This window comes from Solanum verrucosum, unplaced genomic scaffold, assembly GCF_900185275.1.
Source record: "Solanum verrucosum unplaced genomic scaffold, falcon-dt-bn FXZP01000278.1, whole genome shotgun sequence".
Classification (NCBI taxonomy): domain Eukaryota; kingdom Viridiplantae; phylum Streptophyta; class Magnoliopsida; order Solanales; family Solanaceae; genus Solanum; species Solanum verrucosum.
The window spans coordinates 2,032,824-2,049,895 of record NW_026020332.1 but is presented as its reverse complement, the minus strand read 5'-3'; the positions used below and the strand labels follow the sequence as shown (position 1 = coordinate 2,049,895).

General features: G+C 37.2%; 1 protein-coding gene across 1 annotated transcript; it reads left to right on the top strand.

The window, feature by feature from the left end:
* The first annotated feature begins 1,840 nt into the window (after positions 1-1,840).
* On the top strand, positions 1,841-16,608 carry LOC125836584 (protection of telomeres protein 1b-like). Its single transcript, XM_049515771.1, has 10 exons — positions 1,841-2,103; positions 4,980-5,116; positions 5,947-6,136; positions 6,744-6,808; positions 6,981-7,069; positions 7,987-8,268; positions 8,593-8,669; positions 8,751-8,809; positions 15,540-15,692; positions 16,187-16,608. The coding sequence occupies exons 1-10, from the start codon at positions 1,971-1,973 to the stop codon at positions 16,400-16,402; spliced, it is 1,401 nt and encodes a 466-aa protein (XP_049371728.1). The 5' UTR covers positions 1,841-1,970; the 3' UTR covers positions 16,403-16,608.
* Positions 16,609-17,072: the final 464 nt, after the last annotated feature.

The following is a 17,072-nucleotide window of genomic DNA, read 5'->3' as shown; positions in this document are numbered from 1 at the left end:
AGTAATGTAGTATAACAATTTGAAGTCCTTTAAATTATTATACATTATTCGTGATTTATATTGCACGTTAATTTTGGAATGACAAAAGTGATATTACACGTATTTTTCAACTTTTTATCCTTTATTATTCAAAACAAAATTAGTAATAATTATAATACTTAAAAAGGCATAATATATAGATATATATTTTAATTTAACCGCCTATATAATGTCCTCTAATTTAAAATATACATAGAAACTTAAATTTATATAAAAGACGAATAAATAAATACACATATCTATAAATTGCCAAAAAAAATACATAACTTGTTCAACTCTATATAAATCTAAGTACATATTTATAGACAACCATAATTAAAAAGACATGCTCCTTTCGTTCTTTTTTAGTTGTCACGGTTGCCTTTTTTTAGAGTCAAACAATAAGAACTTTGATTAATATTTTATAATGTATTTTTTCATCATATATTCATATTATTATGCAAAAAATTACAACTTATAATATTTTTCATTTATCAATAATTTTAATTTAAAATATCAAATTAATATAATCTAATTTATCTCTAAAAACCAATCAAATTAATATTTGAAAAACGCAATATAACAACTAAAAAGGAACCAGAGTAAATATCAAATAAGTCAAGTTTAAAGGCACATTTATGCCATAAAAAAACTAGAGCTTTCAATATGGGCTAACTCACCCCATCCTGGCTAACCCATACATGCTTTGCAATTTGACTGGTCAGGCCGGGCAAGCCCATCTTTTTATGTGGGCCAGAAAATGATCGGCCTAGTCCACAAGTGTGTGGGCTACGGGCTTTGTCGGGCCAGTCGCCCAGACCTCTTTTCTTAAAAGTATATTTTTATAATTTTTTAAATTAAATTATAATTTAAAAATATTATCATAAAAATCAACTAGTGTTACTACTTGTCAATCAAATATACAAATAAAATTATCTATATAATATTTAGGGATAAGGGTCTGAAAAATACCTAACTTTGATCGAATTTACTGTTGCGATACTAAACTTTCATGAGGACCTATTACCTTCCTAGACTATTTAATACCAGATTTTAAACATATATATTTGCCCACGTGGACATAAAAAATAATGCAAAATTATAAATAGTAATATGTCCACGTGGGCATATATATACATTTAAAATACACTATTAAATAGTTCAGGGGCTAAAAAATACGGTATTAAATAGTTTAGGGAGGTAATAGGTCCTCATGAAAATTTAATATCGCAACAGCAAATTCGACCAAAGTTGGGGTATTTTTCAGACCCTTATCCCTAATATTTATTAAGTTTGATTTCAAGTAAAAATATAAATAGCTAAATAGAAATATTAACTTAATTGTTTTCCAATGATCACAATAATACACAAAAACCATGATAATATTCAATAGGCTATGACCTGTAGTGATTCCCTAGAAATTTTAGGAACTTTATTTTATGTAGTACATATTTTATAAACATAATTTGTATTTAAATTGTAATATTTCAAATTTTAAACAGATTTTGAGTGTAGACTCCTGTTATTTTTGATACTCTATTTTATTTTTATTTTTTAATTAATTTTTATTTGGCCCACGAGCCGGCCCTATTCATATTTCTCAACCCCACAAATCGACAGACTTATTCAAGTCGGGCTAAAAAGTTTTTTTCTTAAATGAGCTCTAAAAATCGTAGTCCTCTTCTATCAAATCACGGGTTAGGTTACGCCGGCCCAACGGGCCTAACCCATAGACGGCTCTAAAAAAAAAAAAAACCAAAGCAAAGTAAATTAAATTAAATTAAAACAAGAGCGCAATTCACCGCACGTATCAAAATAAAGAACCACTCGTTCTTTTGGCGCCCTAAATTTCGTCGGCGAGCACTCTATTTCTCCGACTTACCTCCGGTGACCGTGTTTTCTTCAGAAAAACGAATTTAAAGGGGAGAAAGTACAGAAGTTCCTGCAGAAAAATGAATATCAGTAGTAGCCGGGATGACTACAAGTTCCTTCAAATAGTAGATGCCAGGGCTGCACTTGGCCAGAAAGTTAATCTCATCGGCGTCGTTATCGAAACCGGTCTTCCCAAGCAATCCAAGGGCACGGGTAATTTCTTCTTCTCAAATATTCTTTCCTTACATTTTATGCAACTTCTCCCTTATTTCTACCTGTTTTAAATAGTTGAACAGGAGTATAATTTCCTCGTGGCGTATTTAAATATTTCAATTTAGGAGTGTTATTGTTGACATGTACTTTCTGATTCCACATTTAGTTGAAAAATAAAAATAAATTCAAGGACGAAGTCGACTTGAAAGTTGAGGCATTTTTCAAGTTTCACTAGTTTATATCCAGAAGCTAGTCACTAATTTGGCATCAACACTTGCTCAAAGGTGCATTGAGCTGTTGAACATAATGTAGAAAGAATAGAAAAGGCCTTCACAGGAACACATCTGCTAATTGGTCTTTAGTTGGGACAATAGAAAGAGAAATAAGACCATCAAATAGCTTTCTCGGGAAAAAATGACAATCCAGCTCAATATACTAGTCACCTTTGTGAAAGATAGAGTTTTTAGCAAGGTGGATACAACTTGATTGTCACAATAGGCAGCAGTCAAAGTAAGAGAGGTAATAGAAAATTCCACAAACAATTGAACGACAAAGACAACTCTGCAACTACTTTTTGGAGGGATCTGTACTCACCAAGGATAAGGAGTAGTAGCTTCTTTCCTTGATTTCTGTAAAATTGGACTATTGCCAAGCATGTCAGAACAACCATTGACATTCTCCTTTGAATCTGGGTAAGTTTCCCTATCGCCATTACCGAAGGTTTGAAGAGAAAGAGAAAATCATTTGAAGTGAACAAACCTAGGCAGACAAATGATTTCAGATACCAAAGGGTGGGAAATGCTGCTTTGAAGGTGAGAAAACTTGGGAGTTAGCATGAATGACTTAGCAGCTAACCTGCTAAGATAAGTCAGGAAGTTCAGTTTGCCCGGCCAATTTTCTGTCGATTGTAGGATCAGATAGTAAACTCCCATCAGGAGCAGTACACTCAATTGCGGGTCCAAAGGGATATTGGCTGAAGGAAAATCTGAACGATGAAATTTATCCAATATTCCAAGAGTGAATTTTCTATGGCTGATCAGAATACATTAGCCAGTGTCTAAGACTTCCAAATACAGGAAGTAGTCAAAGACCCTAATTCATTGATTTTAAAAGTGAGATCCAGAAAATGCTTCAGCTTAGTAATCCAAAGCATGAGGCCTAGTCACCAGAACAATATCTGCATATAGGCATGAAAATGCAAAGGTCATTATCCTTATTAAAGAATAAAGAATGTTCATCCTGAGAATGCTGAAATCCTCTGGAATGTAAGATTACTCAAAGCTTGGTATACAATTGGTTGAATGCCTATTTTAGACCATTAAGTGATTTCCTCACATGCAGACACTGAGGCTAAGAGAAGACACTATAGACCCTGAGGGACCTTCGTATAGATTTCCCCTTTTCAGCATCATAGAAGAAAGCATTGTTCACATCTGGTTGGTATATATTCCACCACTTCTTCACTGCTTTACATAAATCACATAATGGTTGTTATCTAACTATTGGATAACAAGTTTTAGTATAGTCTATACCCTCTTCACCAAGGTTTTCAAAATGATTAAATAAATAGTCTATACCCTCTTGATTAAAAAGGAAGGAGAAGGTATAGTATTGGGACTTGAAAGATATAAAGTAAAGCTGGAGATTACAGGGAATAGTCAAAGAGAAGGTATAGTCTATACCTTCTCTTTGACTATTCCCTGTAATCTCCAGCTTTGCTTTATATCTTTCAAGTCCCAATAACCCTCCTTTTATCCCGCTTTGAACCAATGTCAAATTCCACTAGGTTCCCAGTGTATTGGAGAGGATATAGTCAATATAATTAATTTGTTAGAATGTCCACATTAGTTGAGGAAATGAGTTGTTATCCTTACAAGTAAATAAAAGTCTACCCTTTGTAACATTTTAAGTTTTCAGATGAAATGGTTACACAATACAATAGTACAAATGGGAAAGACTCAAATTGGTCAGATGACTCCAACGCACACAACTCTCTTGCAAATCCTAGATCAGGTTGATCAATTGAATGCTTAAGTGAATAAAGACTGAGCAAGAATCAAGTAAATGTAAGTGCTATAACAGCCGCAAAGAAAGCGATTGTGAAGAGTCCCAAGTAGGAGCTTTAAGGGATGGGTGGTCTCTTTAATATGGACAATCCTCACCTCTTGAGCTAGCTGTTGGGGTTGAGTTAGACCCAAAACCCATTTCTTTACATGGTATCGGGGTAGGACTCATCCCAATTCTTGTTTTCCAGTGTTGTAGCTCCATATTAAATTGCCCATGTTCTAGATGTCCAACCATAGGCGTGAGGGGAGGGGTGTGTAAAGAGTCCCACATCGGTGCTTTAAGAGATGAGTGATCTACTTAATATGGTTTGGACATTCCTTACCTCTTAAACTAGCTCTTGAGTTAAGTTAGGCCGAAGATCCATTTTTTACGGAGATTAACAAAACCAATGTGAGTGGCTAATTGAGCGGGAATGATGCCTTCATCAAGGCAAACCATTAGCTACAAATATTTGTTGCTTAACTTTTTATGCATACCACCAGCACTTGCGTTAGTGCATTATAACAACTACAACATACCGAGTGCGATTCCACAAGTGGGGTTTGGGGAGGGTAGAGTGTATGCAAACCTTACCCCTACCTTGTGTGAGGTAGAGAGGTTCTTTCTGATAGATCATCGGCTCAAGGAAAGCATTTTAAAAACAGGTTTGATAAATACAAGTGCATTGAGTTGTTGAATGCCATATGTTGTACTCATCACATTTTGGGATATGGAGTAGTTAATATCTCAAACCTTTTTTTTCCCCACAACATTGTGTGGAATGAACGTTTTGGGCTTGATTTTGGCGTCTTTTGTTTGTATTTTTGTAGATTGCTTTTGCTCCATTAGGATCATTGATGAGTCCTACCCAAGCCCAGGGATTGCAGTTAATTTTTTTGCCGAAACTATGGATAAGCTTCCTGAAGTGCTGACTGTTGGTGATATAATTCAGATCTCTCAAGTTGTGGTAACTAATTTTGCTCCAATATTTGCTTGTTGCCTTTTGGGTGTAAAAGATTCTTGAACATTTTTTCATATGATGGAAATGTTGAAATTATAGATAGAGTAACTAAATCTTGAATAAATGTTGAAATGGGCTGAATTTTCTTTTGAAAACTATGCACCATATTCGACAAGGTGTAAATATGGAGTTACAATTGGCATTACCTAGAATTCTTGGCTTTTTAAAGGGTACACTCCTTTCCCAAACCAAATTTTGGAAGGACTTCAAATAGCTTGAGTACTTCCAATGGACCAGCTCATGATATTTTTACTAAATAGAAGACTTGATTTCCCCAGCGGTTGATTGATATTTTAGCATCCTTCACAATTCAGGTATCCTCCTGTAGACAGAAGCAACTCACCAGAGATTTTGTTGTTTCTTTTATATGGGATCTGATTTACCTACATTATGATTAGGAGGGGCCGCCTTTGCAGTTAATCAGCCACTTGGAAGAGTGTTCTTATCCTCTGTTTTTTGATAAGGGGAAAAGTGCTTGTTGCTTCTAAAAAATTATGAGAATAGATTGACTATCTTGTTCCACAGCCCTTCATCCTCTAGACTCTGTTATATTTGAACTGCTTATGAATCTACTATTATAGATCACGGGCAAAGGCCAAGTGGAAACAAATAAAAGTCAATTTCTCAAGGAAATAGATTAGCATTAATTGGATTGGCCAACAAACTGAATGCATGATCTTGTCCTGATTGAGTGAACTTTTATTGTTCTTAAGTACTATTTTCTGGAAGTAAAAATATTGTGTCAATCCTTACAAGTGGTATTCTTCGGCTTGCAGATGAAAACTCATGGACCCGATATTTATGCTTTGTTCAACAAGAAGTTCTCTTCATTTGCAATATTTGACGGAAAGAATGATTCAAATTTCCTCCCTTATCAATGTTCTTCTAAGTATCATGCTAGAGAGCAAGACAAGAAATTTATACTGGGTTTGATGAAGTGGTTGGTTGATCACAAGATTGATACAGGTACTCGCAAGTCGCATCACTAGTGCCAACTGCAGAGTGATGCTTATAATAGAATTCTGAGCTAAAAGTACATAACAATTAATTATTTAGCTTCTGAAGGTTGCATAAAAGGATGTATCCTACATTGATGATTCTATTTAGGTGTACATGTCCATTATGGATATACGGGTACATATAATTCAATGAATATTTGGTGTAGTTTGAAAGAATTTTCATGAAGAACCCTTGTCACACTTGTTTGACACAGACATGCCAAGAGTCAAGACAAAGAATGGATCCATATAGCATAGGATGGGGCAGCTAACTTTGCTTCCTGTGAAAGGTGTTTGAGATATGTGTGTGCACATTTACCTGTAGTTATCTAGTTGTTTTAGCTTCTCACATAATCTTAGTTAATAGTAACTCTATCCTTCTTTGAACATCAGTTTTTCTTTCAAGGATTGATCCACTAACAAAATCCCTTCCCAGATGCCATTGGTATTCTGGTAGTGCTTTTCCTTTTTTTTTGGTAAATTAATTTATTTTGTTGTTTGAATTTTCTGCCACCTCCCTCAGAATATGCTCACAATTTTCTTGGTACTCAGGAGATGCTTCATTTTCTTGATAGGTTTGACTGATTTACATTCGTTGAAAGAGATCAGAGAAGGAGAACGTTTCAACTTGATCTGCAAGGTACTTTTTTTTAATAAGTGATCTGCAAGATAGTTTTGTGTCTTAAAATAACTGTACTTAAATGTATCTTGAATATATTGGCAAGCACAGTATGTGCTACATGTTCTTAGGTACTGACACAACATTCAAAATCACTAACACTTTCATTGCAAATTACACTGGCATATGCCAGATTGTTCACGTATGTGAAGTTGAAAAAAACAAGTGGATGCTTCTCGTATGGGATGGCATGGATACTCCACCGGTCACTATCAAAACAAAGTGAGTGTTCCCTACTTTCTAATCAGGCTTCGAACTAGAGGTACGATGGTAACCCCCCCTTGATATGAGATACTTGTGTAGGAAGGCGTAATTGATGATCTTCCCTGGATTTCTGAATTAGTTAAATGGCCACTTTGTGCTTGCGATGTGTGATACTGGGCACTTCTGTTGGAATGATATTTCTTTTATCTGCTCTCACCACTGAACTGAAATAAGTATGTGCTAGTGGAAACTACATCTATTTAATGCAATACTACATATTTTTTTGGTAATTAAATACTAGATTTATATCATAGTTCAAATGATGTTCTCTCTCAAAATAATGGTAGATTCGTTGAACAACAAGCTCAGAATTGGGCTTAAGAACAAGATATGCTTTGAGGGGAGGGGAAAAAACTGCAGATTGCTAGAGTAAAAAACAAATGTATCAATAGCTTGTTCTTTTGGTGTTATAGCAGTACTCTAGATAGGATAGACCAATATTTGGACTTTTTGGATTTTCTTTTTGTGGGGGTAGGGGGATGTAGTATGACTGTGAAGATGTTGTAGCTTTATCAAAAGAATTGGCCTTAAGAGCATAATTCAATAGGCCAAAGCTCTTTGATAATATTCAAACATTAACAGCCAAACTTGTTTGCTTCCTGATCTTAATGAGTATCACCAAATTTCCTACATAACTGAGATTTATATTACTTAAATTAAAAGGTCCAAGAAAGATGAGCCTCAAATGTCCACTACAATATCTGTCTTCTTCCAGTACATATAAAGATATAATCAAACCTCTGTTGAACTAATTACTTCAGAGAGGTAAACTGAATACCTGCTTGCCTGCTTCTTTGCAGAAAGCTTTTTCATATGTTATGGATGATTTGGTACCTGATCCTGATATGCTGTGGCCAATTGTTTCATGATTACAGGCTAGAAGAAGAAATGGAAAACCCACTTCCATTGCAGCCTGTGGACTTCATTTTGCAAAGAGATGTTCTCTGTACCTTGCCACCTCTTGGAACTGTCTTGAGGGTAATCGTTGATCGTTGCAACGAGAAACTTGGCATTAACTTCCTCAAGAGCAATCGGTGGGTGAAACTAATTAACATTAGATGTGAACTTCATGCAGCATTGTGGCATGCTATCCTAATGCCCTTTACTAGGGTTTGCTACTTATCTGATGAAGATGACATCGTTTTACAGCGCATGAGGTATTTCTTCTTCCAGTTTTAATACATACATAGTACAATCTTGGGTGGAATTTTCTTAAAGAAAAATAATGTTAGGTGTGAAACTCCTATCAGAAAAGAAAAAAGAAAAAAGTAAACAATGGTGTGAAACTCAATTGCATGATAAACATGGTCATCATTTTTATTTGACAAGCATGTCATAGCCCATGACTTCATAACATGGATGCTCATGCCCGCCACAATTATCAGTTCCATATCTACTCTTGGCAGCAAGGTGTTTTGTAACAATCTACTATAATACCATGCCCTCTGAATTTACCTCAATTGTTTGCAATTACATTATAGCCAGTACGATGAGCGTCGTAAATCCAAATGGGGATGGATGCCTTTGTCAAGCTTTCCTTGGTCATCTGACATAGCAGGTTTTGCCTTGTATGCTCAAGCAATGTTTTTGATGCTTTAATAACACATTCTAACATTTCTTTTATTTCCTAAATTCTCAGAGACCGACTACCCTAATGTACCTTTTGTCTCCTTGATGAGAGCTCTGGCGAATCCAAAGGTATCTCAACCACTTTACTGGGCCATTATTTCCTTCTTTTGCGCTCTTAGTATTTCAAGTATTGAAGATATATTAACACTATCTTTACAAGTTAATTATTGGACGTTACAAAAAAAATTTGCATCTTGACTTTTTATTACACATTGGCATCCTAACACGTTATGTGCTTTCAATTGATCCTAGCTAGACTGGAAGATTGTATTGATAAAGGAAGTAGTTTTGTCTTTGAACCATCTTTTTTTTTTCGATGTTGCAAACTACCATACATCTTCACACTCAAACATTTAACATTTCATTTTCTTTATAATTGATGCTGTTAGAATATAAATAAGTATTTCCTACTTAGAATAGAAATAGGAATATGAATAGGAATAAGAATAGGAATCCTAGTTGGAAAAGGATTCCAATGTAGTGTCTATAAATAGGGTCTCAATGTAACTATTTAGATACACAATTCAATAATATTTTTCGTATATATTTCTCACATGGTATCAGAGCATTGGTGAGAACAAACAAGTCACCGTATGTCTATGTCAATTTCCGGTGACTGTTGGGTCTGATTTTGTTATTCTTTTTTCTTTTTGTGGGTGTTGTGCGAAAACCAACACCACCATGAGGCTCGGAAAGCCCCCGCGACCAAACCCCAGCCAAAACCACCGGAAAACACCACCCCACGCACTCTCACACGCCGATCAGAGGTGGTAGTTTTCGGCGAGATCTGTCTCACGCGGCGCGTGAGGGCTTTTCTGATCATATTTTTTGAGATTTTTTTTTTGACAGTTGGGGTCGTCCCGCCAATCCGACCAGGCCCATACTGTTTTTGACCAGATCCGATCGCCGGAATTAGAGTTTCGGCTATTTCCAGGCAGTTTTCGGCGACTTTTCTTCGAGATTTGAATTTTCCGAGACAAATTTAGCATAATGTCTTTTGGGTGTGATGTTTTTGGTTCCAAAAATATGGGGATTGGAAGTTCTATCCCTATAATCACTTCAGAACTTTTATTGGGAAGTTCAAACTATTTATCTTGGGCTTCCTCGGTTGAGCTGTGGTGCAAGGGTCAAGGTGTCCAAGATCACTTAACGAACAAGGCTTATGAGGTAGATGTAAATGCATAGACTAGTGAGGAAGATGCAAAAGCCAAAGCACAATGGGAGAAAGTAGATGCTCAATTATGTAGTCTCCTATGGCGTTCTATTGATTCCAAGTTGATGCCCTTGTTTCACCCATTCCAGACGTGTTATACAGTTTGGGAAAAGGCTCGTGCTTTATACACTAATGACATATCTCGATTCTATGATGTGATATCTCGATTGACCAACTTAAAGAAACAAGAATCCGATATGTCTACTTACTTGGGACAGGTACAGGCAGACATGGAGGAGTTTGACACATTAATGCCAGTTACTACGAATGTGGAAAAACAACAAGAACACAGACAAACATTGTTTCTAGTTCTTACTCTTGCTGGACTTCCTCCTGATCATGATTTTGTACGTGATCAGATTTTAGCTAGCCCTACAGTTCCTACAATCGATGAATTATTCTCTCGTCTCCTTCGTCTTGCGGCACCTCCCAGTCACAAGGTAGTTTCATCACCCACTGTTGACTCATCTATTCTCGCATCTCAAACCTTTGAAAAACGTACATATCAATCTATGGAGAATCGGCGAGGGGGAGGGCGTTTTGGGAAACCTCGATCCAAGTGTAGTCATTGTCATAAGCCTGGACACACTCGTGATATATGTTATATTTTGCATGGTCCACCACCCAGTTATGATCCTATTGTTCTAAAGGAATATAATGAGTTCCTTCGAAATCGCGCAAGTAAACAGACATCTCCACCAGTAGCATATGGTGCTCAACCTAATCAACCATCCAATAATGCTCATATTGCTCAGACAGAATATGATGAGTTCCTTCAGTATCGTGCAAATAAGCAAACGTCTCCACAAGTAGTTTCGGTTGCACAACCTGATGTCTCTGTTGCGGGTAATTCTTTTGCTTGTGTGTCGCAATCTAGTACTCTTGGAACATGGGTCATGGACTCTGGAGCTTCTGATCATATCTCTGGTAATAAATCACTTTTATCCGATATTGTTTATTCACAATCTCTTCCAGCTATTACTTTAGCCAATGGGATCCAAACCAAACCAAAAGGGGTTGGAAAAGCCAAACCCTTATCTTCTGTCACCCTAGACTTTGTTCTTTATGTCCCTGGTTCTCCTTTTAATCTAGCATCTGTTAGTCGTTTGACGAAAGCCCTACATTGTATCATAACTTTTTTCGATGATTTTTTTCTCATGCAGGACCGCAGTACGGGACAAATGATTGGAACAGGACATGAATCACAAGGCCTTTACTATTTTACCTCTTCAAATTCCTTAGCAGCATGCTCCGTTACAGATTCCCCAGATTTAATTCACAAACGTTTGGGACATCCGAGTCTATCCAAACTGCAAAAGATGGTGCCTAGTTTGTCTAGTTTATCCACATTAGATTGTAAGTCGTGTCAACTTGGGAAACACACTCGTGCTACGTTTTCTCGTAGTACTGAGGGTCGTTCAGAGTCTATTTTTTCATTAGTTCATTCTGATATTTGGGGTCCTAGTAGAGTCAGTTCCACCTTAGGATTTCGTTATTTTGTTAGTTTCATTGATGATTATTCAAAATGTACTTGGGTTTTCTTAATGAAAGATCGTTCTGAGTTGTTTCTATTTTCAAAAGTTTCTTTGCTGAAATACAAAATCAGTTTGGTGTTTCTATTCGTACTTTTCGTAGTGATAATGCCTTAGAATACTTATCCTCCCAGTTTCAGGAGTTTATGACTCACCAAGGCATTATTCACCAGACTACTTGTCCATACACCCTTCAACAAAATGGTGTAGCTGAAAGAAAAAATCGGCATCTTATTGAGACCGCTCGTACTCTTCTCCTTGAATCCAATGTTCCACTGCGTTTTTGGGGAGATGCAGTTCTTACGTCTTGTTATTTGATAAATAAAATGCCCTCTTCTTCTATTCAGAATCAGGTTCCCCATTCCATACTGTTTCCTCAGTCACATCTCTATCCTATCCCTCCTCGTGTCTTTGGGAGCACATGCTTTGTTCATAACTTAGCCCCAGGAAAAGATAAATTAGCTCCTCGTGCCCTCAAATGTGTCTTTCTTGGTTACTCTCGAGTCCAAAAAGGGTATCGTTGTTATTCACATGATCTTCATCGATACCTTATGTCCGCTGATGTTACATTTTTTGAGTCTCAGCCTTACTATACATCTTCTGATCATCCTGATGTCTCTATGGTCTTACCCATACCTCAGGTTTTACCTGTGCCAACCTTTGAGGAATCTACGGTTACTTCTACATCTCTAGTTGTAGTGCCACCACTACTAACTTATCATCGCCGTCCACGTCCAACCCTAGTCCCAGATAATTCATGTCATGCGCCGGACCCTGCTCCTACTGCGGACTTGCCTCCTTCTAGCCAACCGCTTGCACTTCAAAAAGGTATACGATCCACTCGAAATACTAACCCACATTATACCTTCTTAAGTTATCATCGTCTATCATCACCCCATTATGCATTTGTGTCGGCTTTGTCCTCTATTTCCATTCCTAATACTACAGGTGAAGCACTTTCTCATTCTGGATGGAGGCAGGCTATGGTTGATGAGATGTCTGCTTTACATAAGAGCGGTACTTGGGAGCTTGTCTCCCTTCCTGCAGGTAAATCTACTGTTGGTTGTCGTTGGGTTTATGCAGTCAAAATTGGTCCAAACGGTCAGGTTGATCGACTTAAGGCTCGCCTTGTTGCCAAAGGGTATACTCAGATATTTGGGCTAGATTATAGTGACACTTTCGCTCCTGTGGCTAAAATTGCATCTGTTCGTCTTTTTCTATCTATGGTTGCCGTTCGTCATTGGCCTCTTCATCAGTTGGACATTAAGAATGCTTTTCTGCATGGTGATCTTGAGGAAGAAGTCTATATGGAGCAACCACCTGGTTTTGTTGCTTAGGGGGAGTCTAGTAGCCTTGTATGTCGATTGCGCAGGTCACTCTATGGTCTAAAACAGTCTCCTCGAGCTTGGTTCGGGAAGTTCAGCACAGTAATTCAGGAGTTTGGCATGACTCGTAGTGGAGCTGATCACTCTGTGTTTTATCGGCATTCTGCACCAAGTCGATGTATCTATTTGGTTGTTTACGTTGATATTGTTATCACCGGTAATGATCAAGATGGTATCACCGATTTGAAGCAACATCTCTTTAAGCACTTCCAAACTAAAGACCTTGGCAGATTGAAGTATTTTCTAGGTATTGAGGTTGCTTAGTCTAGATCAGGTATTGTTATTTCTCAACGCAAGTATGCCTTAGACATTCTTGAGGAGACAGGAATGATGGGATGTAGACCTATTGACACTCTTATGGATTCGAATGTTAAACTCCTTCCAGGACAGTGGGAGCCACTTAGTAAACCTGAAAGGTATAGACGACTTGTTGGAAAGTTGAATTATCTCACAGTGACTAGACCTGACATCTCTTTTCCTGTGAGTGTTGTAAGTCAGTTTATGACTTCCCCATGTGATAGTCATTGGGAAGCAGTTGTTCGTATTCTGCGTTATATAAAGTCAGCTCCCGGTAAAGGACTACTCTTTGAGGATCAAGGCCATGAGCATATCATTGGATATACAGACGCTGATTGGGCAGGATCACCCTCTGACAGACGTTCGACATCCGGATATTGTGTTTTAGTAGGAGGTAATTTGGTGTCGTGGAAGAGTAAGAAACAGAATGTGGTTGCTCGATCTAGTGCAGAATCAGAATATCGAGCAATGGCGACAGCAACTTGTGAGCTAGTTTGGATCAAACAGTTGCTGGGAGAACTAAAATTTGGCAAAGTTGATCAGATGGAACTTGTGTGTGATAATCAAGCGGCTCTTTAAATCGCATCAAATCTAGTGTTTCATGAAAGGACTAAGCACATTGAGATTGACTGTCACTTTGTCAGAGAAAAGATACTCTCGGGAGATATTGTTACGAAATTTGTGAAGTCAAATGATCAGCTTGCAGATATCTTCACCAAGTCCTTCACATGTCCTCGTATTAATTACATCTGTAACAAGCTAGGTACATATGATTTGTATGCACCAGCTTGAGGGGGAGTGTTAGAATAGAAATAAGTATTTCCTACTTAGAATAGAAAGAGGAATCCTAGTTGGAAAAGGATTCCAATGTAGTGTCTATAAATAGGATCTCAATGTAACTATTTAGATACACAATTCAATAATATTTTTCGTATATATTTCTCACAGATGCTGAAAGGGCTAAAAATCCTATTAATTTAAGAAAACGGCAATGCATGATATGCTTTGATCTCTTTAAAGTACCAGTTGTTATCAACTGGGTGAATCTTCTGGATACTTGGCAGCGTTAAAGACTTGAGAAAATTTTAGCGGTCAGTTTTATGTTATTCCTCCCTGATTCCATTGATCTGGATGACTTCTCTCTGTGAAGTTGCTTCTTATGGAAATATCTTTTCTTAGGTCTTGAATAAGAATATTAAGTTTCATTTTTCCTGCTGATTATACTGTATCTGTATTCCACTAGTGATAGTGGAAAAGGGGTGCACGGGAAACAATATATGCGAGGAAAATTGATGCTTGATGTAGTGCAAGTTTCTTTTTCAGTTTCATCATAGAAGCTATAGAGTTGGGATGATTCTAGTAACATTTTTTTTTGATAAGGTAACTTTATATTCACATCAAAACTCATCAGCAAAGCCTGATGAGGTGGGATTTACAGCCCCCAGGGGGTAATTTCAAAAGCCAAAAACTGGGCAAAACTTTACAATTGAGCTTTAAAATCCACTAAGCTATCTACCTCCCCCACCAAATCCTGTTTACACCAAAAATACAGCAGGCCCAAGCTATTCATCTTGATTTTCTGAGTGCTGTTAAGTTTCCCATCATGTGATCTTTCATTTCTTTCCTTCCACAATGTCCACCAGATGCAGGCTGGGATGCATTTCCACCAGTCCTCTTTGGATCTTCTTCTTCTGCCCACTCCTTCCCACTGTCTCAACAACTCTAAAGTAGTTTTGGGCATTACCCAGTTAATTCCAAGTATACATAAGAACATGTCCCACAGATTTGCAGCTGTTCTGCAGTGTAAGAATAGGTGACTATTAACTTCTGCCTCTTCCCCACACATGAAACACCTTGAGCAAATCTGTATACCTCTTCTTTGTAACACTTCATGAGTTAGACATGCTTTCCTAATTGCCAACCAAATAAAACCTGAGACCTTGTGGGGAACCTTGATTTTCCAGATTAGTTTCCAAGGCCATTCCATTTCCATAGCCTGGTTAGAGTTTAAGCTCCAGTAACAAGACTTCACAGAAAAAATCCCTTTCTTGTGCATTTTCCAGATTGGAGTATCAGGACTTTCAGTGACACCTGGAAAAGCATTCTTTTTCTTTTGTACTACATATATGACTTCACTCTTTTTATCACTTAACATCATTGAGCTTATTATATGGCTTTTTTAGTGTTGTATTTCCGTTTTTTACTGATTTTGATATGTTTTACTTGAGCTGAGAGTCTATCAGAAACAACCTCTACCTTCACAAGGTAGGGGTAAGGCTGCGTTACACATCACCGTCCCAAACCCAACTTGTGGGATTACACTGGGTATGTTGTTGTTTGTTGTTGTACATCATTGAGCTTATTGCTTGCAGGTCATAGGTAAATTCCACTGTGTAGTTCGAGTGGTAGCGGCATTTCCTTGGCTAGCTGAAGATTTCCGTTCCCCTTCTGGGGTTTATAGGATCAGGTTGACCCTAGAGGATCCAACTGCAAGAATCCATGCATATCTGTATAAAGAGGATGCGGTAATAATTGTTTGTGTACTTGCAATCTTTTATCAATCTTTCTTGAGTATACTGCAGCACATTGATAGCCATTTAGGGACTGTGTTTCATGACATAGCTCAGTATAAATATGTTTCCTGGACTTGGATATCAGTATTTTGTGTATGGTTTTATGTATTTGTGAGGGTGTCTATGACATACCTATACTCATACTAAACTGTTCGGCTTTGTTATCTTGAAGCAAAATGAAGATTCCTGTGTCAATAGTTGTTGATGTTGTACAAACAACTATTACTTGCCAAATCATCCACCAATTGATTGGGAAATGATGAGATTGTGGCCCTTGAAGATTATGAATGTTAGGCCTTGATGTGCTACATCAAGATGATGTTAAAATATTCTGTTAGTTTATATTATTGCGTAAATTTGTTAATAAACTTGATTTGCATGCTTTAATTGTTTGAGCTACTAACTTGTCGATCTTGGTTTTGAGGTAATACTACTATACTTGGCAGGAACAGTTTTTTGACGGCTACCCCTCTGTTTATACATTAACAAAAAAGAGGAATTTGTTGCTTGGAACTTCTGAAGGCGATGATGGTAGTGAAATGAATGATCATTTTAGAAATCCACCCTGGATCAGGTGTTGCTTAAAGTCTTACCATATCGACGACAGTGATAGTTGGGGAAGTAGGAACTTTCGAATTTTTGCTACCACTATGAAAGCATAGGAGATTGTCCATTCTGTATGCCTCCAGTGCTTTCAATTAATGTAATGTAGTTTGGCCTCTTCTGCAAATGTACTGAGGCAGTTGCTAGCAAGTAGCTTAGAATGACCTAACCTATTTCTTTTGCTTCTGTAAATGTAATCATGCTAGCACACAATAGCTTTGCTTTCATGTAGGTAAAGAAGCTTAAAGCTCCCTTATCATTATCTAAACTTTCTTCGCTGTCGTTTCTATTATTTACTTTTGGTATCATATAAAACGTTTGCTAGAACCATCCATGTGGGAGTTGAGACTACATGACATTCCCTCGAATCACTTGGCTTAGAGGTCAATATGCATAATAGTTGTTTCAAGAAAACAGTTAGTGAAGCCTTTTAGAAATAGAACGTTTTAAACAATGAAAGAAAGTATCAAGTAGTTTACTGAGGAAATTACAAGATAAATAGAAAATATACTCGGCTGCAGACTACCATCAGATGGTTCGAATTTGCTGTGTGAAGTGTTAGAAACCAATGATTTATTCGTCTCTTCAAGTACACAGAATAGCACAGGTGCTGCCATCTATCAATACAAAATCAACATGGCTACGAATATTATTCTACTTTCAATGGTCTGAAACTACGTCCAAAATCACTGGATTGGTATACTAAGTACAGATTGAACAGGTTAATTG

Excerpts from the sequence above, each read along its gene's own strand:
- LOC125836584 (XM_049515771.1), top strand. The coding sequence starts at position 1,971 with ATGAATATCAGTAGTAGCCGGGATGACTACAAGTTCCTTCAAATAGTA. Across the intron at positions 5,117-5,946 it reads TTCAGATCTCTCAAGTTGTG|ATGAAAACTCATGGACCCGA; the intron begins GTAACTAATTTT and ends TTCGGCTTGCAG. Across the intron at positions 8,269-8,592 it reads ATCGTTTTACAGCGCATGAG|CCAGTACGATGAGCGTCGTA; the intron begins GTATTTCTTCTT and ends ATTACATTATAG.